At 35.7% G+C, this 27,750-nt stretch overlaps 1 protein-coding gene across 6 annotated transcripts in view; it reads right to left on the bottom strand.

Annotated features, from left to right (window-relative positions):
• The window catches only part of TBC1D32 (TBC1 domain family member 32), a 74,251-nt gene that overhangs the window by 5,502 nt on the left and 40,999 nt on the right, over positions 1–27,750 (bottom strand). For 4 of the 6 annotated variants that reach the window (XM_040060311.2, XM_040060309.1, XM_040060312.1 and 1 more), the window contains 6 exons: positions 27,325–27,418; positions 18,766–18,891; positions 12,327–12,410; positions 2,940–3,009; positions 2,017–2,132; positions 879–1,033 (listed from right to left, as the gene is read on the bottom strand). In XM_040060311.2, the coding sequence (XP_039916245.1) occupies positions 879–1,033; positions 2,017–2,132; positions 2,940–3,009; positions 12,327–12,410; positions 18,766–18,891; positions 27,325–27,418 (645 nt within the window). Of the gene's footprint in view, positions 1–878; positions 1,034–2,016; positions 2,133–2,939; positions 3,010–12,081; positions 12,219–12,326; positions 12,411–18,765; positions 18,892–27,324; positions 27,419–27,750 lie in introns of those variants that run through there. The other 2 variants (XM_040060313.1, XM_040060316.1) reach the window with 2 other exon arrangements.

The raw sequence follows: 27,750 nt of genomic DNA, 5'->3' as shown, positions 1-27,750 counted from the left end.
CTGGAAATCAGTGCCCAGTTCCAGTTAACGAATCCTTGGCACTAGTGGTTTTTAACACTCACACAACGGAGCAAATTTCAGCACAAATTTCATTATGCTGGAATAACCTCAGGCCAGACTCAGTGCTGAATGGACCACCATCCCTTCTGGTGACAAGATAGATCACTTGGTATTGCTACAGAAGCCTCCATGCAGAAGAAGTACAGAACTTAATCTGTGCTTCTTGTATCCCAGAGCTCTCTGGTAGAGACTCTGGTAGAGTTTACGTTTGAAACATTCAAGACAACATGACAACGTACAAAGGGTTTTACTTTAAATAGCTGGGAACACCCATAATGAAATATAGAAATGATGCTATCTATATTAAAACCTCAATCCAGAATACTTACAATTTAAAATTGTCAATCATATAGTATTTGTGCAGCAATAATTTTTAAAATTTAGTAAATATACTCAAATGTATTAAGTAAATTTTAAAACTGTCACTAAAAAAACCCAAAAAATTAGATGCATGGACTTGCTCTCTTGCTGGACTCTAATAATTAAAAAAAGTCATTCAGCAGTATCACAGCCTTCATACAGAATTTAATGCCACCAACAAAGTTTGTTTTACTGCCAGCTTTAAAATTCATTAACATTTTCTTCACTATCAGTCCACCTGCTACTTCTCTCCTTTTAAACAAAAATTTGAGCAAATATCAGATCTACATTTTTCCATGAATTTTTCAGGGTCATGTATTTATCTAGGAGGCCTTAAGGAAAATATAATGCATTAGAAAAACAACAACAACAAAACCCAAAAACCACCAAACTAATAAAGTCTCATTTGTAAACTTTCAAAGAAGCTTTTCAGACAGAAACAGGTTATAAATTCTTACAGATAAATGCAGTCTTGGTAGCCAGAGAAATGCTGAAACAAGAAGACATGAAAATTGCTGAAGAAACATCAGCGTCTTCTCCCTGTCTCCTGACATTATGAGGAAGATGGAAGATGCAAACCAGTCATAACCAGCATAGTGCTCCTGCAAGCAGCCTGAATGGGAAGGTTAAGGAACTTGGGCAGTGATTTCCTCATCACTCTCCTGCAGCAACCACAGCGCTCCTCCTTCTCAGGCCCACACACACAGAGCTGGGAGCTGGGTCGTTAGACATGACCAAGGGGAACAGAGGCAGCAGAGGGCAGCATCAAGGCACAGTTGTCTCTCAAATGGGATTAAGAGAAATAATTTAAGCTGTTTCCCCCATATACTAATTCTTTTCAGTCCATAAGTAGTCAAGTTAAATCAATTAAAGTAAACAAAAAGCAAGTAAATGCAAAAAAACCCTACACCAAAACAAATGTGCTTATAAAGTGCAAGAAAGAAGAACAGTGGAGGAATAAAACAGGAGTTAAAATTGTATATTAAAAAAAAAAAAAAAAAAAAAGTAAAAGAAAAACCTTATAAATGAGATTTGGCGCATTCTGACCAATACACCTTAAGTATAATTTAATAGTGGTATGAAAATCTAACAGAAAAGATGATAGCAAAGCTTGTTGAAAAGCTGTTATCTTATTTTTTTTTTATAAAATGTTCCACAGTAGACCCAAATGAACAGAAAGTTGAACCACTCCTGTTGATCAGACTACATCTACTCATCACACTTATCACTACATGGGCAGTATCATTAAAAGTGTTGGTATTGTGGGAGTACCACAAATACTCATTAATGTTCAAAGGTGAATTGCTGCAGGCTCTTTATCACATTCAAAGATGTGATCCCATCAAAAACAGTTGATGACAAAAGTGAATGAGATTTTCACTTCTGAAAAAGTATGGGAACAAAAGGGTGAACATTCTCTTGAGTGCACTGGGTATGCGTTTAACTTAATAAAATTTCAAAGTAAAAGCACTCTTTTAAATTTTTTTTCTTTCTGTAAATATTACACACCTACACCTCTATTAAAAGTATAAACCAGGAGTTCAAATTCTACTGAAATTTTTAGACTATATAACTTATACCACCAGGAAAGGATATGAAGTGAAGATACCACAGTTCTTTGCTGCTGTTTCAGAAACTCCTCACAGTTCATTAATACGAAACATAGCCCATTTTCAGCATCTTCTTTTAGCAAGTTTAAGTATTTTCCATATCTGTTTCAAAAAGTTAAAACCCCCCACCTCTTTAAATATTTTTAAAATTCCTAAAAGGGAAGAACTCATACTTAATAAGCCTTTATTTAAAAGTTAAGCTGTCATAAAATTGTTCGTCACTAAAACTATGCCGTAGATATACATATAAATGGTTAAATAAAACCTTCTGTGTTCTACCTAGAAAGGATACACAGCAAACATCTGCTGCTCATTGTTACAAATCCTCACTCAAATTCCCTTTAGTTCAGTTTTAGAGATTGTGTTGGGGAGGAGCAAGTACTCTAACACACACAACTCAGTTTCTTCATGTACATTATTTATAATTAAATATAATTATTGTATGTGTAATTATTATAATCAGAATTCAAACATTAATGCTAAAGATACCAATCTGTGGAAGTACAGACATTTAAGCTTTTCCATCATCACAACTCTGCAAATTACCAGCCAAACAAAATGTTTAGATGGCATATAACTAAGCTTAGATAAACAGAACCATTTAGGGAAGTAATGTGAGGGAATAAAGACACATAATTCAAGATAATGCAATTTTATGGTAAATCTTACCAGCACGTTACAATTAGTCTTTACAAAAATAGAGGATAATAACATACATAAACTGTAAAGATAATTTAATTATGTACTAATACCTTTCTCAATTCCAGTTATAATTCATTTTCTTAAAGTTTATCTAAGATTTAAATTGTATAAAGCCATGAGTTGATGGATTAAGCATTATTAAAGTCATTCCATGAAAATCAAACAAATCCTAGAAATGCTCTAGGGAAATATTTTAATACCATGTACCTGACTGTCATTTCAACACCAAGCTGCTGCACAGATGAAAGGTTTTCTTTCTTTACATCTGCATCCGTGGCTAAAACAAAAGAAAATAAATTAAATAAGGTATTATAAGGTATTATAAGGTATTATTGAACGGAATGCTAATGTAAAGCTCTTTCTGTGTATGAATACCAAATCTGGAGAATTGTCTCCTATTCAAAATTATTTTGGTAGCATTTGGAAAGGATTCATAAAGAATCTGAATTCTTCACAGACCTTTTTGTAAATGAAAATCACCCTCTTTATAAGGAAATCTTCATGGTTAGTATGGTTATCATGACAGTTGTAATTAGATTTACAGCAAACAACATCTTTTTCAGTCCCATATCTCAGTAGAACTTTCTGGCTAGAAATCAGCCAAGGCAGCCTTTTCGGATCCACTTTCTTCCATTCCAGAGGCCTTAACATTTCCTAGCTGTAATTCCAACTTTATTAACAAAAAAATCTATTTTGATACGACTCACAGAAAACTTTAAAACTGATGGATTAAAAAATTAATTAAATCCTGTATTTACATGCATTTTTTATACAGTAAAATATACTCCATTTACTGCAGTTGTTTAAATTAAAAATCCAAGCTAGAAAAATTAATAAATAATGATTGAAAGCAACCACTGCTGTAGCATTTCCTCAAAATTTTAAATTCTATATTAAATTTAAAATGGGCATTTTCCCTATCAGGTACATGTTATCATGTAAGATAACTATACCACAGATAAAAATTGCAGTCTAATAATATTATTTGTTGCAAAGCTGAGGGAATAAAACTTTAATACACTTCTTTGAAAGTGCTACTTAAAATCAGCAAGAAATGAAACAAATGAAACCCCTTATTACCCTGACAACATTTGTTAAAATTGTAAATATTAGGTATGGCAGCAGAAGTTAAACTATATTCATGTAAATGATAAATGTAAAAATCTAGTTAAGCAGGTAACATGGTAACTTCTTATGCCTTTTTTCTATATCCTTAGACAGATGGAGAACTCAATGGATGGAGGATTCCCTGGCTATTAAAGTCGGCAAACACTCTATGTTACTGGCACACTAACAGGGACTAAGGTATTAAAGATGAAATAGTTACAAGTTCAGGGAGGAAAGGACTCAAAGTGAAAAAAAACCCCAAAAAAACCCAGCAAAAAGTACACCAAAAATCCCACCAAAAAAACCAAAACAAAACCCCCAAACCAAACCAAAACAAAACCCCCCCAAAACAACCAAAGAATCCAAACAAATAAAAAAACAAACAAAAACCAACAACAAAAAAAACAAACGCCCCCCCCAAGAAGATTCTGTCTGCTTATATGAGATGAGGTAGGTTAAAATTTTTATGAAGAAAATTATACAGTAAAATTACACTCAACAATGAGGCAATAAAATTCAGCAGAGGAAGTACGGCAAGAATAAATATGGCAAAAATCCCACTCCGTTTTATAACTTTCACAGATAACAATAATTTAAGTGTTATGGTTGTGAGAAATTAACCTTGTACCTTTGACAATATATTTATACATAACAAAAATCAACTGTGCTTTGAGTAAAATGATCTTATTCAATAATCTGATGGGACTGAAGCAGTAAACCCACATCAGAGAGGTTTTTTGCAATCCAAAGAACAGAATTTCAAATATCTTTTGCATAGCATACCAGCAGTGCAATCTTTGGAAGAATACATATAAATTCACAGGGCATTTCAGTTAAAATCCCACAGAGATAACTGAAATATTCGTAACTTTTTACAGCTCCTGTTCCAAGTTACCTGTTCACTCAGGCTGCAATTGCCATACTAAGTCAATTCATTTTCCAGTTTGTGTGTGCAAGTAGAAAGGCAAGATGCATTCATACATCCTAGAAAATAGGGGGAATTTGAATGAGTTGGCTGTGGCAATTAATTCAGTCCTAACACCACCATGTTTAATGGCAGCAGAAGGCAAGGAGAGCAATGACCTCTCAGCTCCAATGCAGTCCTGCTTCCATTTTGAGGTGGATCCTCTTGTGGGTGGCACTGCAGGTATCCCAGCCCAGCAAGGGTGTAATGAGGAAAAGCTGTATCACAACACACAGAGTGAGCCCAGTGTCCATTCTGAAACAGTTTACAGCAAGTACTGAATGCTCATTGTTCATTAACGTTAAAAGAACATAGCTGACTTCACTGATTTTCGTGGACTTTTCTTCTCTGTTGTAACAATTTCTTAGTGGCTGAAAAAGGCTTTTTTCCCCACCACACTTCCTTCTGATATTTTCCTCTGTATTCAGCAGTAAGATAAAATTAACTTCAAGTCTGGATTGAATAACAATTCTCTATCACACAGTACCTTATCAAGGCAAAACCTCTTGCTTTCAGACACCACATAATCACAGCTCTGTACTCTGCTAACCCACAAATTGTGCTTCTTTGTCCTGGGTCAAAAGTTTTTATTTTCCCTTTTGTTTATCACTTAACAAACTGGGAAGACTAGGCATAAGAACATTGTAAAATCATTGAGAATACACAAAGGACTACTTCCCACTGATTAAAAACTGGAGCTAGAAACCTTAAATGCTCCATTAAACTTAGAAAAATGCTATGAAAAACAAGTGGAATATTTAAATACTGCATATTGCAATCCATGGACAAAAAGCTTACTTGTGACTGTACTATTGTGATGATGCCAATACATCTGATTTAATGCACTGAGTTCATTTTAAACAAAACTTTTTGGCTAATATTTTTCAATACACCTGATATAACTGTCTTGAAACACAAAAGGTTTCATAACAAAAAGGCATGGAGAAAAATCAGTTCTCTAAATAAGACTGTCATTCATTCTCAAAGGCCAGACCACCTCTCTGAACTGTGAATTAATAATATGATACAGCACTCTGGCTCTTATTAAATGGAATGAACAACATACTTTGGCACCTTCCTTTTTATTTATCTTAAAACAAAGAAATCTATGTTGAACGGATATTTCACACTTCTTTCTTAAAAATGAAAAACACTGGAAAACAGGAGCCAAAATTAAACCAGTGACTTGAAGGATATTGGAATTCCCTAGGACCTGATTTACAATTTAGGAAAATTCTTAGAAAGCATCTCAATGGGCAGCACTTTTCAATGTTTGTAGTATTCAGGAGCACAAAAAGAGACTCCCATGAGGCATGATTTCCAAAAGCAACTATGTATTATTATTAAACTCAGTCTACAGCTATAAACACTCCAGCATAAGTTAACTGCCATGCATAGTCCTGTGGCATTCTATCTGATCAGCCTACACTTCAATTAACTTTATAATTTATATGAAAGATTGCTTTCTTATTCATTTTCCCTCTTACCATGACAGAGCTTTTATGTGTTTAAGTCAGAAAATGGGCTACATCGCATTCATACTGAAATGACAGGATACCAAGCTGAAACAGCTTTACAGTATATTTCAGGTAACTCACATGGTCTTTGGATAATATTTAACTTATTCCCCTGTTTAAAGTGCTGTTATGCCAAAGACATCACTGGCTTCCCTTCTGTCTTAAGTAAAGAATATTACTAAAGCTGTCACTCACATTATTGGTTTAGCTCTTGCACTTCCTGGTGCCCTGGCCAAATGGTTTTATGTCTATATAAATAATCTTTGGAATTTGCTAACGCATGCTAAATTTTAACTTCAGCAATGATAAGAAAGATTAGGTTTATTGCTATGGATGAAAAGACTTTTTATTCAAAGAAAATGTTTAAGTAAAGATTCTGCAAACAGCTGAAAATACCATGACAGCCAGAGCCACCTGCATAATTCCTACAAATGCTTTAAAATTCTTAGAAATATATAGGTATATTTGCTATCAGATTTCTAGCCCGTGGCTTTGTCCATATAAACTGAAATTGTGGAACTCATATTTTTTCCCTGTGATTTATTTTGTTAAAAACTATCAGGTTTTCACTTACTCTTCAACAGGTACCTAAACACTGACCATGTCCATTGGCAGATACTCAAGCAGTCAATATTCATCTTTATGCTTTCTCAGTAACTACCCTTTCTCATTCTGATGTTCTTACAGAAGTTTTCTATTTTAAACATTATTTGGACTTGTGGCAGAGCAAAATTTGCGAGTTTCTCTCCACATTCTGCTCCGCCATTTTGCTACTGTTTCTTCACGATGTCACCTCCTTCACCAGGCTACTCATCTAGAACACTTCTGACAGTCTGACCTCATATTCATTGTTAGAATAGTCTACAAAAAAATTGTTTTTCAAAGAAAAGTATTACTTTTGTTGGATTTGAACTGGGAATGGAGACAATGTAAACAAGATCGAAGAGTAATTGCTGGAGAATGTTGATGGCTTCTCAGAGGTAATCTCATGTGCAATTTATCTTTGATTATCAAAAGTATCTGTTATGTCATCATAACATCTTTTCATAACATCTTTTCCTAACATCTTTTCATAACAATACAAGACCAAAATATTCATATCTAGACCTTCATTATGTAATGATCATCACAAACACTCAAACTTACTGGCAACACCTTCATTAAGAATGAATCACATTTTCAGTCCAGTTACCTAAATTGGCAATGGGTAAAATGCTTTCTGATAACAGCATCTTCAAAATGGTGGACAGCTTGAAAAATCGCATTTATCAAATGATGCAGAAAGAATGTAAGAATTCCCTTCCTTCTCCTTCCCTTTCAGCCCAATTTCAGGTTGTAATCCTGTATTTCTCGTTTGCTGCTTCTTCTGAACAGCTCTATACTGGTACCTTCCCACTGGTATTTTTAAAATTTCTCAGTTTGTTACACAACCCACCTGACCCTTCAAAGATTAAGAGCTCATTAAATGGCAGAAAGCTCCTATGAGATTTTGTTCAGTCAGAGAACTAAGGCTCATCTATAGAAGGAACACACCATGACATTTGAGTTTTATGGCCAAGACCTGAAATCCCTGAGGCTCTGTCCCTTTGGCAGTACACAGCAAAGCTGTTTCAGAGTCAAAGTCCAGTGGAAACAGAGGATATGACAGCAAGGTCATCTGCAAAAGCAGAGCATCCTGCTGATGACAAAATGTTACAGCAGTTCCAAGTTTGGGGAGTCTGCAACACATCAATTTGTGTTAATTGATGGAGATCAATTAAGAAGCACAGACACCAATACATTAGATGACTTTGCACTTCTCTGATAAATAGGTTTGTTGGAACCTTGAGAAAACAATGACATTTTCACAAAGCATTTCTGTTACATTCAACTGGAACTTGCTAACAGAAAGAGCAAGAGGCTATTTTAGGAACTTCATGTCCCTAATATATAATGTATGGTATTTTACTACTACAGGAAATTTCAGTTTCTTGCCATTTTATTACCTATTACAGCTAGACACCAATGATTTTGTTTTCAAAGTTTTAGGGTTTATAAAGGAGAGCAAAAAAATAAAAGCATACTAGAAACTATTAATTCTAGGAAAGGGGACAGACAGAGAACATTAACATATACACAGATTCAGTCATCTGAATAAACATCACAGCAGTAGCATTTCTGCTAGCAGAAAGTACACTTCATGTAAGATTTGTGTTACTATTTATAATTGAACATTGCAATTGCATAGTGTTTAATCAGATATTTTTTCCTTTTCTCTTATCTTGAAAATGGTAACAACCCAATCTAATTTAATTTTTTCATATTTGCAAATTTTATAAGAGAATGAAATCCTGAGGGATTCCACAGCAGATGGATGACTGTGTTATTCTAATTACAACTAGCTACAGGTTTACAAAGCTGTCATTTTTTTTAAGATAATCAAATTCTCATTTCAGGAAACATGATAAACGCTGAATATCTATGTGAATATCTACTGAATCTACTTTCATGAAAAATGGGACTTTTCTTCATTGAAATTAAACAACTATTACAAACTGGTTTTCAGTTCCTCAGACCAAAATTTATTTAAGAGAACGGTGTATACATACAATTGCCAAGTTCATGTTGGCTTACGTAGATGTGGAGCTATTAAGATGTTACCTTCTAACAACTCATTAGCTTTACCTCATGCAGAAAAATGTGTCTACTGTAACTAGTTTTAGGATTTAGGTTAGATGGGTCTTACAGGAGTATATGAAAAAGATACTGGGAAATAACACGGCATTCAATAATTATTCTTGAAGAAACTGTAGTGCTTCATAAAGACCACCAGAAAGCCTTGGGAAATGTACAGAAATCTAGCCAATTGTTATTCAATCAGTGAGAAATCTAATTTTAAACAAATAAGGTCTGATAAAGATTTCAGTGTGTTTTGTTGTCCCTTTGGTATAAACATAGGAAGCATAATGCATACCTGAGTTCTCAAAGTGCATTACCCTCCCTTCATAGGAACGCCATATTTTTTTATTTCATGATGCAAAAAAGAGCGCAACATTAATGTAAATTTAGCTATATAACCAATTCTTAATATCACACCCTTTTATTATTTCAGGGTAGAATTAGAATATGATCACAGATTCAGTTTTAGAGCCAGACTTTTGTTTCATATAAATCAGCATGAATTTATGGGCCTAAACTAACTTCCCTGGTTAACCCTTACTGCTACACCTCTCTGAAAAAGGTGCTATGAAGTTTTAATAACTATTTTCCTATAAGAGTTAAAAGAAACCTTTGGTGAAATGTGCTTTTTGCCTGAGCAACACTCTTTCCTGGGCTGGAGAACTCTTCACAAAAGAAGTCTGTGATAACGTTGTGGCTGACAGGGAAAGAATTCAGTAAGCCACCACCATTCATTTGCCTACCTCTTACCACCAGATTACTATCCTTGAGAAGACTTCTTATTCTTCCATTTCCAAGCTTGTCTTCATTAAAGCACATGGAATATCAAAAGCATGTGCACATGAAAACTGTTCATTAGTGTTGGGGGTTAGAATTGTTTCCTTTTTTTTTACTTATAGAGTTTTTTCCCATAAGTTACTAAGAGACTAACTACTGGGTACTTAAGGTGCTTGACCAAAACAAAGAGGTGGCCAAAAGTCCGGAGGGGGAAGATCACAGAAGTTTTTGGAGCAGGTAAAGGACGGGGCGTGAGGCAGCTACCCTATCTTTCTCTTGGCATCAGAGAGAGGACGGCCAGGCTGCTCCTTGCTGCGAGAGGAGTCCACTGTCATCACCAAGTCCAGTCCTGGGAAATCTACCATCATCTGCTTGTGTGCCCAGGAAATCTGAACTCCTTTGCCTGCCCTGGTGGAGCTGGGCCAGCCCTGTCTGGCCATCATGGCTTCTCCAGCACTGCTCTTTTTGCTACGCTGTAGCCCCACACGCCCCTGCCTGCCCGGGACATCCTGCTGTCCCAGCCACCAGACCGGGAGTTTTCACCTCTCCCGACTGGTGCTCTCAGAGTCCTGCAGGGCATCGAGATCAAACTGCCCCGGGCTATGTGAAACAAAGCCCTCGAGATTCCTGGTTCTGTTTTGTTGTTGATGCTGTAGTTGTTGTTGTTTGTTTGCCTTGTTATATATATTCCTATCCCCATATCTTTGCCCGAGAGCCCCCTTAATTTTCAAAATTATAGTAATTCAGAGGGACGGGTTTTGAATAATCCATTCCAAGGGAGGACCTGCTGTCCCTAGCAGACATCTGTCTTTTCCAAACCAAGACAATTAGACAACACTTTAAATGTTGGAGCCTTTATTTGATAACTGAACAGGCGAACTTGTCCAGTAGTGCCTGTATAAGACCCAAAAAATCTCCTCATTCAGAAAATACAAAAAGAAATATTAGACAGACTCAGTTGGTTTATCATTAAAAGAAAACCTTTAAGGCTCAAAAAACCAATAACTCAGGTTTTCACTGTGTTATCTTTGTTTCTGTATCTTTCTATTCTTTCAGATTTTTCATTCTAGATAATTAATTGAATATATGCAATTGTCACAGGATTTTGAAACTTGGTCTTTCTTCAAAGTTGACATTAAATTTTAGATAAATAATGCAGTGTTGATGGCAACTGCACCTAATCAGTGATTCATGGTGAAATCAATTAAATAGAAAATCTAGGTTCAACCTTCCTGAATGTATTTTAAACCCCAGCTTTTACTAAAAGGTTGAGAGCAGTGGATTAGAAGTAAGGTACTTGATGACTAAGTGAATGGAGTAAGGCCTACTGCTTTTCTTTAGAGATCTTTCACATTGGATGGAAGCACTAAACTGTAACAATTAAGAGCAGGATTGCTGTCTTTGCAGGTCAAAGCATCCATTTGGAGGATGCACAGTCAGATGTTTGTTCTTTCTCTACTTAGTTTTGCAATTTGAGCTTTTAAAGGAACAAGCAAATTATTATTTGAATTAGGAAGTCTCAGAAATATGTAATTAGCAAGCCTTGTGAGTCCATGGAATTATTTCATTGCTCATTATGCCTCATGAGAAGTTTAAAAGTAATATAGGACAAAACACTTTCAGTAGCTCTTAAGAAAAAATAAAATTGTGATAGAAGTAACTGTCCCATTAACTCTCTTCATAAAGCAAAGAGACAGATTCTCAAATTACATTAAGAGTATCCTGTTAGCAAGCTTTTGGAAGGTGAAGGCCATTACATAAAAAGAAAGCTTCTAAAAGGGGTTTTATGCTTTGAAACTTCAAAGGCAGGCCCCAAGTCTCCGAGGATACTATATTTGCCTCCTATGGACAGGAGAGTAAAATATCAGTATAAATAACAGACTCTCCCCAAAGCAGGCTTGATTCTCCTCAGCTAGTAGCAGAATAAGTACTCTAAATGCTGACCTACAACCTGAGAGAAGGGTTGTGAACAAACAGTGAAGAATGGAAGTGCATTTTCCAGCAGATATTAACATTGGTTCTAAATCTTCTAATTTTACCAGTGCTTCAAAGTATTAAAACACATTACTTTACACTCAGAATAAATCAGCTTTATCATTCATCCTTTATTCTTTATGTCGCAATCATGACATCTGTACAAAACTAACACTCAGAGTACTCTGACAATAACAGTTCTTTATACTTGTCCTTTAATACAATACAAAGTGTATACCTTTGTGGGGCTTTCAAAAGGTGAGCCAGATTGCTTATACCATCTTAAATATTATACCAGCTTTTCAAATCATCCATAATAGGTGTCAACAAATACTCTGAATCACACCCTTACCTGTTCTGCATCTTTCCACTATACACACAGAAATTTGAAAGCCCATCACTAATAATTATCCATTCTATTCACTTGAGCACATCAGCTTCTTCTCTAAAGTGAGGTATTTCCCACCAGTGAAGTAATGAATTTCTGAGCTGTTAAAGAACATTTTAAACAATCCCCAAAATGATACAGATACATTTAGAAGAAAGGCAATTTAAATATGAAGAGGCTGCATGGCAATAAATTATTAGGAGACTGACCTTTATAGCTTCCCGTGCTGAAATAACAATCTGTTCTGCTTTCAGAAAGATGTGACACGAACTTTTCAATTAATTCTGCCAAAACTGCAAGAAGCAAAAACCCTTGAAACATTAAAGGCAACAAACATAATATGGAACTACGTCACCTAACTAAATGACAATATGTGGGAATGTAAATCTATTTGAATTCCTGCATACTTATTCGTATTTTATGGGGGAACAACTCAAAACATGCATTGCACTTTTACATTCCTAACACCATTCCTAACTTAAATTAAATGTTAATAGCTTTACTGAGAATATATTCAGTGTAAACAGAAAGAGAATTTCATATTATCTTTATATTCTCCAAGGATTACTTCAGAATTTGTTACATGGTTTCAATATGAAATGAAAATTAGCTATAATTAAACTGTAATATCTTACCACATTTGTCTGTGTATGGAGACAAGAAAGGAAAACAATAAAACAAACAAACCACAAAACCACCCAACCAAAGACCCCAAATAAGCCCAACAACCCACACAGAACAAAAAGCTGACACCATCCTAAAATTGTACTAAGAAAAGCACATGAATTTTAACGTCTGTTTCAAAAAGACCTCAATATAAAACCACCTATGCCAGCACAAGATAAAAACTATTCACTTAAATTTATGCAATAGGAATATTTCATTTGGGAAATTCTGTATTTGATGATGATCATAATGTTCTTCTTCAGTTCCTGCTATGGAACTTTGAGTCTACAGACACTGCATAGCTAAGTCCGATGCTTACATCTCTTCCCTGTGGTGGAAATCTTATCTCCCACTTTGATAGGATGTTAGCCAGGAAGTTAGCAAGAACTCTTGGTGACAAATATTTATCCTAACTGTCCCTGATTCCTCAGTTCTGCAAGTCTGGGGCTGCAAGTCTATGGCAACTGAACACATGACACCATGCAAGTTTAAACAGAGGTGATAAGGAAGCCTTTACACAAACTGCATGTGTAAAGGAAGCCTTTACACAAACCTCATACAGGCCTATATGAGGTAAGCCATATTAGGAATTTAGGATAGCAACAATGAACTTTTTTTATAAGTAAATGCTACCCTGAAACAGCCACTGTTGGCTCCATCATAGGATATAAAGCATACAGGTATGTATACTGACACTTCTCACAAGAATGCAAGGCAAGGGAGCGTATTTAGAGAGAAACAACTGCTGCTACCTGTGGGATTTCTCATTTAAAGTCGATGTTACCATTGCCCTGGCAGCACTTTCAGTTAATAGCAATGAAGCTTCAGCTCCTGTTTCCCCATTCTTGCACATAACTCCAGGCACCCACTGCCCAGGTGGGTTTGCTGGTTTTAAACTGAATAGTTCACAGAATCATAGAATGGCAGAAGTTGGAAGGGACCATAAAGAACCCAGTATCACTACTGTTTAAGCAGACAGTGGCAGGAGCAGCTGCAGCAGCACAAGTGAGGCAGAGCAACAACACATGCTGGAGGAGGCAATGGAGAAAACTAGAAACCTCTTGAGCTAGCCATGATGACAGGAAAACTGACACAAGCAGTACAAGAGCAGTACAAGTACATTTTGGGAATGAGGAGGAGGAGAAAGACAGAACCTCTGCCCACAGTCTGATGATTGTTATGCCAGAAGAACAGTGAAGAAAAATATATAATAAGGACAATTAATTCTTCCAATTATTTTAGGCTAACATACTGACATTAAATCACAATTTTTTTTTATCTTGATTAATTGCCTAAAACAGAATTTTCAGAAATTAATTTGCACTGAATGAGTCCAAAAAAAGTTTTAAAAAGTTTGCATTTTGGTAATGCTGAAGAAGTTTTAGTACAAAAGCTAAACATGAATTTACCAATAGAGTTCCCACTCCAACAGTAACAAAATTAATTTTACATTGCAAAGGACTACTGAATAAAATGAAAAACCTACATGAGTAATTTATATTCTTATACACTCTTATAGTGAAAAGAAACTACTATTAAATATAACATAGCATTAATCACGGTTAATAAAACACATAGGGCTAAAAAAAGCAATTTACTTTACAGAAGAGTAACAATTTATTCTTTTTTGAAGAACAGGCAAACTCACTAATCCTCATTAATATGCTTACTGGAATTTGGCCCACAAACTATATAACAAACATTTGCGTAAAACGAGCAAATGTGTCTATTCCTGAAACTCTAGACAGCAAAGAGCAGAAATTAGACTTCAAATTTAGAACTAGCTATATATTTACTGTATGACTATTAGTGTGGTGATTACTGAAGTATTATACTATACTAATATTATACTATACTAATATTATACTATACTATACTATATTAATAAACAGGAACTATGTTTAGACTGAAATATCCCACAATTCAGAAAATTTAAACCAAGTCGGGACATTGTTCATTTCTTCCCTTTTTGGAAGGCATCAACCTGCTTGACCTAGCAGAAGAATACTTCAATTCAGTGCTTGAGTTAATAGGAGAAGTGACAGTTCAACTGCTAAACAATATTTTGAAACTCAAGCACTAAATTGAATTCCATCATTTGAAAGTATTTATCTAAGTGCCTATCAGGATCTTTGAAAATATTTTAATCAAGTTTGAGAGACAAAGACACACAAGAATGTGTCTCAAAACACATGTGGTTAATACATAAATTGAGGGCTTTCACAAGACGCTGCTTTTTCCAAATGAATGTCCATTTGAAATGACAAGTAAGCATTTTAATTTTTGTCTTTTAATATTAAGTCATTTTGCTGCCACTTGGACACCACTGTAGAAACTGGTTCAGTGATTGTTCATTTAACAGGAAAACTAGACAAAATACATTTAGGCAGGTTCATTGTGCAGTACAGTCAGTATTGCTGTAAAAGCCCAGATTTTCAGGTGAAGTTTTAGTGGCCTACCAACACAGTGAAAATGTTGATTTTCTTAAAATATCATAGCTTGGCTGTATTAATACAGAAGTTTTTAAGAGCCTAGTAATCATCTAATGGAAACTTAATTTTTACACACAAACTAAAGAGAATTTTAATTTAGCTGTATGTGATCATATACAAAATACACAGAAATGTTTTTAAGTTTCTCAAATTACTGCAATATGCTTATAAGACACCTACATTCCTGCAGGATTTTCTTTTTCCTTGAAGAGCTAGTGTACAAAAGGAAGGTAATTGAAACACTTCAAAACTGCATAAGAACACTGCTCTAAAAAAGGCATGTGGTTAAAACTGTTTCAATAGGTAACAACCAGGAGCAGTAACCTAATTCCTACTCTGAAAGTTTTAAACCAAAATGATCAAAAAATGCTAAAAGCATCAGACTTTTTAAAATCCTCTAATATAATTAGTGTTACTATGTCATATTCTATGATCCAGATGTTTCAGAGGAGTTTGAAAGAAAATATAAAGGATTCTTTAAACAGCAGTTCTGCTCTCAGGCACAAGATGTGGCTCTTGGGGATGGTCCTGTGCAGGGCCAGGAGCTGGACTCAATGATCCCTGATGGTCCCTTCCAACTCAGCTGATTCTGTGATTCTATGACTTCTGTTAGAGGCTAGAAATTCAAGAGTGAAAGTCTTGGACAGATTAATTTTTTGCAGGAGTAGTGTCAGAAATTTTCAACTCAGTCAACCATACTTCAGTTTAATAAGAATACTAAGAACAGAGTTACCAATTCCATTATTGATGGCAACAACAAGAAGGACTTTGAATTGCTGTACATTAAAATGACAAATAACCTATATTTTTTCTGAAAATAAGAAAACGAGATAAAAATTTTGGCAGTGCTTCCATTAGAGATGAACATTGCATATGTTATATCAATATACAAGTACTTTCTTTATTGATCCTTCAAATCCAAACCAAATCTTTAGACACCTGAACACACATTCACATGCACTCACACTGCTTACAGTGGCTCCAAACTGATTTGGGGGGAGAAGAAAGAATGTCTGATCTGCAATTATTCTTTCTGCATAACATAAAGACCCATTGTTCCACTCGAATTCTGACACAAGCTTCCTTGGAAAATCAAGCACATAAAAAGGTAAATATCTATTTTGTATTATTCTAAAAACATCTTTTGGAAATACACTATCAGCATTTTGTTATCCTGAACTAAAAACACTATGACAGCACACAACAGCCATGGGTTCTTTATCCTATGGGGAAAGTCCCGCAGTAAGCTTCAACTTTTTGTTGCAATTGCTAAATTGCTAAAGGCTGCAGCACATATACATCACAATGACGCTGCCTCTAAGGATCATTGTAATTTTTGTCGACATGTTTTGATAGCACTATCTCAGATGATGCAGAGCTCACAAAATATTAAAGGATTCCAAAACACTGTGTTGACTGTAACAACTCTGCTTCCATCAAACATTTCACTTACAAAAGCTGAAGAAAATTCCTATGTTTTACAGTAAGTTCTCACATGCAAGTTCAAGAGCTGCTATCTTTTCTTTTCTTGGTTGATTGGTTTTTATTAGGTAAAAACTAAATTAATAGGCCCTAAAGAATGTTGGAGATCTAAATCCAGATCCTCAGGGAGATAGGTGATGGAAAATCTGAAAGACTCTATGGAACAAGTAATTTTAGCTGAATTTACTCACCCTATCCACATCACTTATGAATATAAAGCTTGAAAAGAATAGGATTTGGGAATGGAATATTGTTTTATGAAGGGAAGAATGTTAGCATATAATTGATATGATCTCTGCAACACCCTTAATTTATTTTGCTTTGGGTTTAAAGTCTCCTAAAAGGGGAGAGTAATAAGGATGTTGAATCTGCACAGAAGTCAGTTGTGGATACAACATTAACTGGGAACAAAGGAAAAAAGAATTTGCTGGAATGGAAAACAACAGAAAGGCCTTCTGCTGTAAGTCAAGGACAAAAAGGAGGAGATAATTGTAAAAGGCATGGATAAAATAGTCAAGATGAGGTTCTAGTTCAAAAAACCAAAAAACCCCAAAACCGCAAGCCACCTGTCAGTCATGAACTATTTGAACATGCACTGTGCTAAGCCTAGATTCACAAAGAGTAATAATTTTCTACATAAAATTAAGCTATTGTTCAGAGGACTTGATCTGCCTGCTTCTTTTTCTGCCAAAGCTTTGATGCCAATACACAGAAAGCTCTTTTCTAGATGTACTAAAGACACTTCAGGGAGGCCACAAGTACTGTAGAGATTAGTCTAAAAGAAGCCAAGACATAACCTGACTAAAGGCTTTCCCCACGGTTCTCTAGCTGGTAGGTGACCTGAAGAAAACAAGGAACTATACACCCTAATGCCCACAAATCTGTGGCACCTTAATGGAAGGAATGACTGAAAGAATGTCTTTGTCATAGCTTATTGTGCTTAGAAAAACAGATCATAGGAGCTGGTTGTCTACAATGTTTTGTGTTTAGGAGACCAAGAAAATCCCAGACTTTGAGTCCTGATGCATTAAAAGACATACAAGCCTGAGAAAAGTTTGTATCTACTTTTAGCAGTTCAATAAAGCCTTCTTGATGTTTGAGCACAGAAATTACTTAAAAACTACAGTCAGAGGTGATGCTTTAGCAGAGAAAACACCAGTCTAAGGACATCCCAAACAGAGCATTTAGCACTAAAGTATTGACCGAGTCAATAGGAGAGTAATCAACATGGGAAGGGTGAATTAGAGATATTGATACTGTACACTTTGCCCAAGAATTTTTTGATGGAGTTCAAGCAGGTTCTATAGATTCAGCATCTGGTAATCCTGACACCAGATCACAGAATATTTTAAACAAATCAATACACATCACACTATACAGTCCTTGAATCTAAGGTTGTCTTTGCTTATTATATTCAGGTTTGGCTCCTGCTAGTGTCAGTCCCCCTTAGAACAGGCCCAGTACAGAAACCACAAGAGTGCATCTTTGCTCTGTAAAGCAGAGATTGCTCCATCTCTAACAACAGAGAAAGCTTTGATTTCTGGGCATCTGGACTGAAGTCTCTCACTCCTCTGAAATTTGGGAGAGTTTTGCATGCTGCAAAAGATACACAGCAGAACAGACATCTCTTGTAAAAAGGATTCAGTGAACATGATGTTTCAAACCACAGAGCTGCAGATATTTTGCTGCTTCTGAAATATCTCCAAGCAGATACAGAACACCTGAAGAGCTTTGCAACAGCCAGCTGTATTAACTCCTTATCTAAATAATATAAAGAGAAGCCTTTCACTGACAACATAGAGGGATAACAGTGGTAAAGAGAAAAATAGGACATAAAAGCATAAACCTTGTTTTCTGGGAAAATCCCATTCAAATAGTTTTCATAATCAACACAAAATTATGGAATACTTGTATAGATAATGTACTCCTAAGTGAAAATAACAAGAAGGGTTGCTTATTAGAGGTCTTTTGCCTGCTTTCTTTGTTAAACTTCTTAAGTCACACTCACTTGGTCCGCCGATGCTATCTGGTCTGGTTTTCATGACTTTGCAGAACTGTTTTCTACAAATTTCTGCCCACCTGGTTGGCTTGTCCGGACTTTTTAAGAGTTTCAAGAGCTTGTCAAGATCTTTATCTATAAGAAATGAAAAATCAGTGTTATTCTATAATTTTATAATGATATACTAACAGAATAGTTTGAGTTGAAAGGGACCTCAAAGATCACGTACCCCAACTCCACTGCCATATATATTTTTGGCAGCCCTCATAAGGTCATACTACATAAATATGCCTTCTCCTAAGACAAACTGGGAAAGCAGTCCTAAAGCTGATGACATTCTACTTTATACAAAACAGGAATATTCATTCTACTTACCGATGGGCTTTTGTGCTTATTTTGGCTGGGGTAGAATTAATTTTCTTCACAGTGGCTGGTATGGGGCTATGTTTTGGATTTATGCTGAACACAGAGTTGATAATCTAGTGATATTTTAGAGATCTGTGTAAGCAGAGCATGGAAAATTGAGAGGAGACACAGCTGGGACAGGTGACCCAAACTGACCAAAGGGATATTTTACACCATATGATATGCTCAGTATATAAAGCAGGGGAAAGAAAGAAGAAAGGGAGGAACACATTCTGAGTGATGTTGACATGATGGTTCGCATGGTGGTGTTCAGTCAAAGGCTGGACTCAATGACACCTGAGGTCTTTTAAACCTCGTTGATTCTGTGATTGCGTTTGTCTCCCTAAGTAACCATTACAGGTGATGGGGTCCTGTTCTCCTGCAGATGGCTGAACACCTGCCTGCCACCAGGATGCAGTGAATTAATTCCTTGCTTTGCTTTGTCTGTGCGCATAGCTTTTGTTTTTCTCTTATACAGTCATAGAATAAGCCAAGTTGGAAGCGACCCATCAGGATCACCAAATTCAACTCCTGGCCCCATACAGAGCATCCCAAAAGTCACACCATGTGCCTGAGAGCATTATGCAAACAATTACTGAACTCATAAAGGCTTGTTGCTGTGACCATTTCCCTGGGAAGCCTGTACCAGTACCTACCCACCCTCTGGATGAATAGTATTTTCCTGATATCTAAGCTATACCTCCCCTAAGTATCATACTATTTCCTCAAGTCTCGTCGTTGATCACAAGTGTGAAAAGATCAGTGCCCACCCCTCCACTTCCACTCATGAGGATGCTGAAGACCATAGTGAGGTCTCCACTCAGCCTCCTCTTCTTCAGGCTGAACAAACCAAGTAACTTCAACCACTCCACATGAAGCTTCCCCTTCAAGACCTTCACCATCCTCGCTGCCCTCTTTTGGACACTCTCTAATTGCTTAATGTCTTTTCTATATTGTGCCGCCCAAAAACTGCCCCCAGCACTCAAGGTGAGGCTGCCCCAGTGAAGAGTAGTGTGGGACAATTCCCTCTTTTCCCAGGTGACAATGCTGTGCCTGATGTACCCAGGATACAGCTGGCCCTCCTGGCTGCCAGGGCACTTGGGCAGCTACCAGGTAACTTGGCTCCCAGAATATTGATGCTGCTATGAAATACTTTCTGGCCATCTTAAGGGGAAAAATAAAGATAGTACCTGAGACAAGGCAAATGCACACATGCATTCACTCCAGCTGAACACACACACATGTGTTTGCTCCAGTGTACAATCCCTCTGCTGTTGGACCATGCAGTTCCTACCATATGAAAGGACTGCAACCTACACTATTACTAAGTATTCACTAGGGTGATGAACATTCTTTATACCTCACAAGATCTCCTTTTTCCTGTTTCTACATTTTGGACACTATAGAAATTAATGCTGTCATAAAAGGTGACTTGTCATTAAAACATTGTCCTAGGGTGACTTTATGATGTTTGTATCCCCAACTGTCTGTTCTCTTTATGCTGGATATTAAGTTCTGCACCTTTAAGACTCATTGTGAGAGTGAAGGGGTGAAAGAAGAAGCACACAGTTTGTTTGCAGAAACTGCGCTTGCTCCCATGCATTCCTTCTCACGGACTGTCTTGTCTGCAGCATGGACAGCAGGAGAGAGCTCTCCTTTGCTTTTTTAGTTAGTTTTTAGCTAGCTGAGGCAGAGAAGTTCCCCAGACTGTGGCTTTTCTTTTTCTTGGAACTGATCAGCCCTGCTTTGGACCAAAAAACGCAGAAGAGCACCGGGAGCTCACACCTGTGGCCCACCAGGGCCCGGGATGGCATTTTCCAGCCCCAGAGGGACTGATAAGAGACTGAGTGAGCCGAGCTACACCCCATGAAAAAGGACTCTCTGAATTTGCCATCTCTTCCAAACAATGAGAGGTTCCACTGTTTAATATTGTTCTTTTTCATGTTTGTGAGTACTTTGCTTGTTAAATAAACAGTTTTTTCCATTTTTCTTGAAGATTTTTTTCTCCCAAACTGGTGGGGATAGGGGCCACTTGAATCTGGTTTCTGGAGGGACCCCTTTGGAAGTTTTCTCCCAAATTTGCCCTAAACCAGGACAAGCGTCAACACTTGTTTGAGCCAGTCTATAGATATTTAGAATATTTGCTGTTACTTTTACTTCCTTATAGCATTTCTATTTCAAAACACTGTTTTCAAACAATTTTAAGTATTTTAAGATTATTAGAATATTTTCAACAGAATTATGATTTTGCATGCAGTTTATTTTAAGATCATCTAAAGACCCTAATGATTTCTAATTAGTATATTGTATCCCTGTCATTGGAATTTATTATACAATACATAACATTTCAAAACAATCTTATTACAGTAACTGAATTATTATCATTCATGACCCCAAATTAATTAGCCTGAAATTTCTTTGTTATCCTCAAATAAATATGTTCTCAGTATCTTCCCAAATAACATGCAGTGATGCTTAGAACAGCTTAACTTATGAAAATTTAATGTGAAGAAGGATTTCACTCTTACGGTATTATCAGTATAATTTCTAGTTCGTTCTCTGCTCTTTTTTATTTCTGAAACAGGTGAGCATTGAAGAAAATCCTAGAATTGCAAAGCAACACTCCTCGATATAAGTTAAACAGTTATTTTACTTCCCCAAGGATTGCAGTAATTCAGTTTGGCAGACAAGGATCAGAGACTACAAGCTGAGATTTTATCAGTCAACGTACGAGAGACTCATGCAACCAAGATGCTGTGGTGCAGTCAAGTATTTAATACAACCATTACAAACTGTAACTGGTATCATAGTGCAGCTTATTTTCTTCCAGGTAAACCCCTTGCTTCCCTTAACTTGTCATTAAATGTGGACTATCACTTCTGCCAGCAGGTCATCACAGTGCAAAAAAAGAAAAAAGCCAGAACCTTGGGGTTTTTTTGGAATTACAACTGCTTACAAAAACCCATGATATCAAAAAAAGCCAGCTCACTTTCACAATTCAATAGGCAACTATAACTTGTCCAACAGTATTACCTCGTAGCTGAAACTTAAGCAACAACACAGTTCTGGGCTATACATATTGCGTGTTACTGAGGGCAGGCTGTCACACTATCACTACCACTAGAGGTATTCTAAACTCACCAACACCAAGAAACAGAAGTCCTGCTTTTATTTCTTCTCTTTTCTGGTTTGTCACTAAATGAGTTCACTAGTTATCCTAAATTAATGACTTAAATTTTATTTTTTCCTGAAAAAATACTAGACCTGCTGAATGACGTGAAAGATAGAAGGTGAGGGAACAGGGGATGGAGTGAATAAATAGAAAGAAGAGAAAATATGAGGAAGAAAATGACTAAGACCTTCCTCTACTGATGCTAGCAAGCTTTTAAATATGGTCATGATTGAAAAGAAGCTAATGTCAATTTAATTAATCTGCTACACTCCTGCTCTCTTCTTCGTATGTGGTTATATTTTGCCATCCCATCCCTTAATTGTACTTACTTTGTGCTAGCATTGGTTGTTCTGTGTAGTTCCATGACAAAAAACCCAAACCCCCACATTTACTAGTTTATGAAGCTCTGAAATCACACTATAAACAAGCTACACTTGCATGCATGTATTAAATCTGAACCACTGCATCATAATAGCAAGTTTAAATTGATCTCCCTTTTCTAAAAGATGCTGCTTCTTCAAATAATGCTTCAGCTAGCTTGTTTAGCTCTTCTAAAGCAAGTAAGACCCAGAAAAATTCATCAGTGCTTTAGAAAACATAAGAAATGCAACAAGCCCCTTCTCATCTGACTGTGCTTTTTGGCAGAAGTGTTTTTCTGTGATTAAAAACTAAGATCTGTAAATCCATGTAAATCCAATCTTACTCAAAATCTAAATTTAGAGATAAACAACCTGATTACAATTTATTTGACTAGTACATAGAAACAAATCCTTAGTGATATATAATTTAGGAAACCTCACGTGCATTTCTCATAGACCTTACTACTCTTTCATCTTTTTTTAATTGAGTGGACTTAAAAGCAAAAGGCAACAGACTCATACATGATTACCAAGACAAATATAAAAAGGAGGACAAGTCAAAGAAGTGTGGGTGATAAAGGAATTTATGTGACATTAAAGATAATATGGCTGATTCTTTGACAGAGAAAGTTTAGGAAAAAATATAAAGAGACTGTTAATACCAGGTATTAAAAGAAAAAAAACTTGCTGAAATCAGATTTAGAAAACAAAACCAAACCAAACAAACAAGCAAACAAAAACCAACCAAACAAGAAACCCTCAATGAAACCAAACCTGAAACATGGCAGCAAGTTCCCATTCAAGTTAGAAGTATAAAGCAAAGAACTCAGAGAACAGTGGCTGACATAAATTATCAAAATACTTTTGATAAGAAATAATCACAGATTTTTGGTATCAATTCCGGACTGTATGAGTTCAGAAGAAAATAAGATTAATGAATGGTGGAGTACCCAAGTTTAGGGAAATGCTAAGCAGTGAATGCATCATTGCAGGACATTTACGGACAATATTCTTCAGTCACAGTCATTACCAACTTTCATAATTGCAGAGGTAGGACTAGAAAAGAAAAAAATATTCTGTGCAAATAGAAGAGTGAATATTAGAGTTTAATAGCCTTCAGAAGAGTTTAACTTTTAATAATCTACACTATAGTTAATATTACAAGTAAAACAAAAAATTTTTCACAGTTGTATCTTGAATGTAAAAGGACTATATCACTCTTTGAAAACTACTTAATAGTTCCTCCTCAAATTACCTTAATGAAATAATAATTGAACAATTAAAACAAGACAAGCAACAGGGTATCTTGCTGCAGTGTAAACAGGTAGAAATGGCATAATTAATTTCCACATATAAATAATGATCCGCATAAATCATTTGAAGTTTCACTATAAATTATCTTTGACAGAAGTTAATCATTAATATGCTGCTATCCAATAGTTTTCAAACTCTAACTACTGGGCAAAATTATTAATATACATCAACCAAATTTATTTTTCCATAAATCCTTTTCTGCAGACCCATACACTACACAGACAAATACATAACATCTGCAAAACCAGGACAGATATTTATGTATTTATATTTTTTCATATATGTAAACACCGATACACTACAAGTTTTCCTCAAATACAAATACGTTTTTGGGTGAATCTGCTTACTCAGTGTCCTCAGGAAATGGAAGAGACTCCACTATTCCAATGCAGTTACTAAATTTACCAACATAAACTACAATAGAGTCCTTTTTTATTCAGTGAGTCAAAATATCCACTTGCCAATGTCTGTGATCACTATAATAGCACAGAATAAAAGAAAGAATGTTAAAAGAGAGTTCTGATACACACAGCCTTCAGTCCTTCGTGCTGGGAAACATGTTCCATACACTGTCAGAGTTAACCACTGCTTTGCTTTTTCTTATAACTCATTAGTTCTCCTCCCTTTGCACCCCAAACTGAACCATAAAGTGTCAGTGTTGTATGTTTAGCACTGTCCTTCCAAAGAATTTATAGAGAAAAAACCCTACCCACTTCTAGGGTTTTCATGATAGAAAACTCAGTGTGAACAAGTCCTTTTAAGTAGCCACCTCATAAGCTATTTTCCATTTTATCTATGGTTTCCATTATACGAGACACAGTCACAGGATAAATGAAGTCCAGAGATCTGGAAAAGAAGTTTCCTTTTCCCTGACCTCAGTTTGGCCACACTAGTTCCAAAATGTTCTGTTATGGCATCTGTCATTCAATTCCATCTGAGGGAGGGTTAGAAACAGAAGTGTTGGCAGTATAATACTCAAGTGCATATCTGTAAATCTTTTTTTTTTTTTTTTTTTTTTTTTTTTTTTTTTTTAACTCTCACTAGCCATCTCCAATATCTATTATATAAATAAATTTAAAAATCAACTCAGGTTATGGTTTTACACCTGCCGTCTCAATTATGTGATGGATATAGGATACATTTTCAAAGTACAAAGAAAAGGTAAGTTTCTCTTGAGGTGTCCATGACTCTTGAGCAATAAAAGACGACACAAATAAGAGGCTGGGACAGACAGAATAAAACCTACAGTTACAGCTTTTTCAGCCAAAGAGACTATATTCTTTAACAGTACTAAGAATCTACTAGTCTTAATTATTTGTGTCATAGAAACACTCTAAATAAGAGGACCAGAATGATACCTCCCAGGTTACATAATGAAACACCACAGCATGAAATCTCAACACAGGTTCAGGGGACCACAGACATTGTGCTGGCTTTCAATCCTTGTCAACAGACACAATGAAGCAGTCATGCATTCCCACTCCCACCATGGCTGCAGAACTCTTGCAAGTCAAGAGTTGAACCCTGTGTTGAACCCTGTCCATCTCCTTGCACGAAAGCAGAATGAAAATTTAACAAGTAATTTAAGAAGTATTCTAAACTCCAAGCAATCTGAGTAACACACAACTTCAATTCTGAATATTCATAAAAAAGAAGTTGTAAGATCTCGTGTGAATGTAACTCATGGATCCATTTTGTAATCTTATTTTTAAAATCTCTTGTGAAAGAAAACGTCTATCATTGCTATATCATAGTGCTTAAAAATACAGTTCATTTTCTATTCATGCTCTTGATTTCTTTTTTTGCAAGCACTACAATAGCAATTTATGAATTTCATTATTTTAATTTTTGGTCTATTTATTCTAATGCTTTCTTTCAAAATAACTTACACATACTGAAAGCTGCTGTCTGGCAAATCATATGTTCACAGTTTGGTGGTTTGTTGTTTTTTTTTCATCTAGTACTGAAATAGAAGACTTTCAATAGTTTATTTCCCTTTTATTTTCAAACAACAAACACAAAATATTTTGACTCCACTACCAAACTTTCTGTTCTTTTTGCAGTTATACAATCTTTTACTTCAGTTATCTTTAACATCAAAAATGCCATTCCAAATTAAAATATTTCTTTGATTTCAATTCTTCATTGAACTCATCTGCAAACCTTTAAAACTTCATTTCAGCAAATTTACTGTTAGCCAAAGTTTTACCCAAGTTTTCTTAGTTGGCTCTCATCCACAAAAGTGACAACTGCAGTATCTATTTCATTATCCCACTGGGTAATGAAGAGCAACAGAATTATTCTGAACAAGAGAACAGAGGGATCCTTTGAACACATTCTGAGAATATTAATAATAATAACAATACAATATGCTTTTCCAACCTAAGTGTGATACTACTGCCTCCTTGTAGACATCCCCTTTACCATTATCTGATTTGCTGTCTTATGAAACTAGCCTTGGGAAGCCTGGAACAGTATTAAAAAAGCTAAGATACAGAAAACTCCCTTCTTTTATAACTATATGGCATTTCCTCTGGTCAAAGCAGAAAAACGCCTTTTAAATTTTTTTTCTCCCAGATACATATGAGCAGACTATTTTGTAGTCCACAGTTAATGTAGAATTTCTATCAGTTCTATAAATCTGTCTCTGCTAAGGAAATTCACAAATAATTTATAATAAATTCATCTCAGGGATATAGTAAACATAAAAAAATACAATGAATTATTTATTTACCAAACCATTCACCAGATTCTTTTGCATTGTCTATGCAAACTAAAACCTTAAAACAGTTTCTCTGTGTGAATTAAACTGCTGGGCCTAGGTAGTTCTTCAAAGGATTCTTCAGTCTGCTCACATTCCAAATTGATGTTCAATGTAGAAACCAACTATCCTAAACGCTGTCTATTTCACACACCACCAAGCTCTGTAAACACAGGGATGTGAATCACGAAAATAGTGTACAAAAAACTCTGCAGTTTAAGCAAACTGTCTTGCTTCAGTTACTAGAGAGATGATATAAATGCACCTTATGAGTCACTCACCAGAGATGAGCCAGGAGGTTAATCTTGAAGTTTGCATAAGAATTAGATTACCAAACAGAGCTTTGCAGATTGACAGTTGCACAAAGCCAGACAAGCAAAACCAAACCAACTTATTTAGCTACAATTGCAGCCAACACTGAAAAAACCTGAAACACTTAATGAGATTATAATCTGTGGGCTGAGAGGGTGGTGAGCAGAGTGCAGGGAGGAAGGAATTTTTAAAATTGACTGAGATACTTGCCTGAAATCTACACTGCATGCATGCTTTCCACGTACCTTGTCTGAATTCAGTTTTCCTAGGAATTTCTGCAAGATAGCACTTTGGCACAGGGAACGATGAAAACATTGGCCAAGGATATAGACCACTTCCCTAGAAACAGGACCAGAAATAATTTAGCAGAAAAGTAAATAGTTTTTCTCAATTAACACACAAAGGTACAGTTCCCAGAATTACTTCCTATGCATCAAAATTATGCTTGATACTAAAATTGCCAATGAGATATGCCATAACTGAGAAAAAAGGATAAAAAATCCAAAAAGCATTTGAGAATATAGTTTTTATGGTGTATATACTACTGACAGTTTTGATTTTACAGTTCCCTTTTTCAACCATAAAGGAAATTGTAAGTTTTATTAAAATTATTTTAAAAAACCCTCAACAACCTGTATTTCCAACTTTATTCATTGATTTAGATGTCTTTG

Source organism: Hirundo rustica, chromosome 3, assembly GCF_015227805.2.
Source record: "Hirundo rustica isolate bHirRus1 chromosome 3, bHirRus1.pri.v3, whole genome shotgun sequence".
NCBI classification, from domain to species: Eukaryota; Metazoa; Chordata; class Aves; order Passeriformes; family Hirundinidae; genus Hirundo; species Hirundo rustica.
Note: the sequence above shows the minus strand (reverse complement) of the source record. Positions and strands in the feature narration are given on the sequence as shown.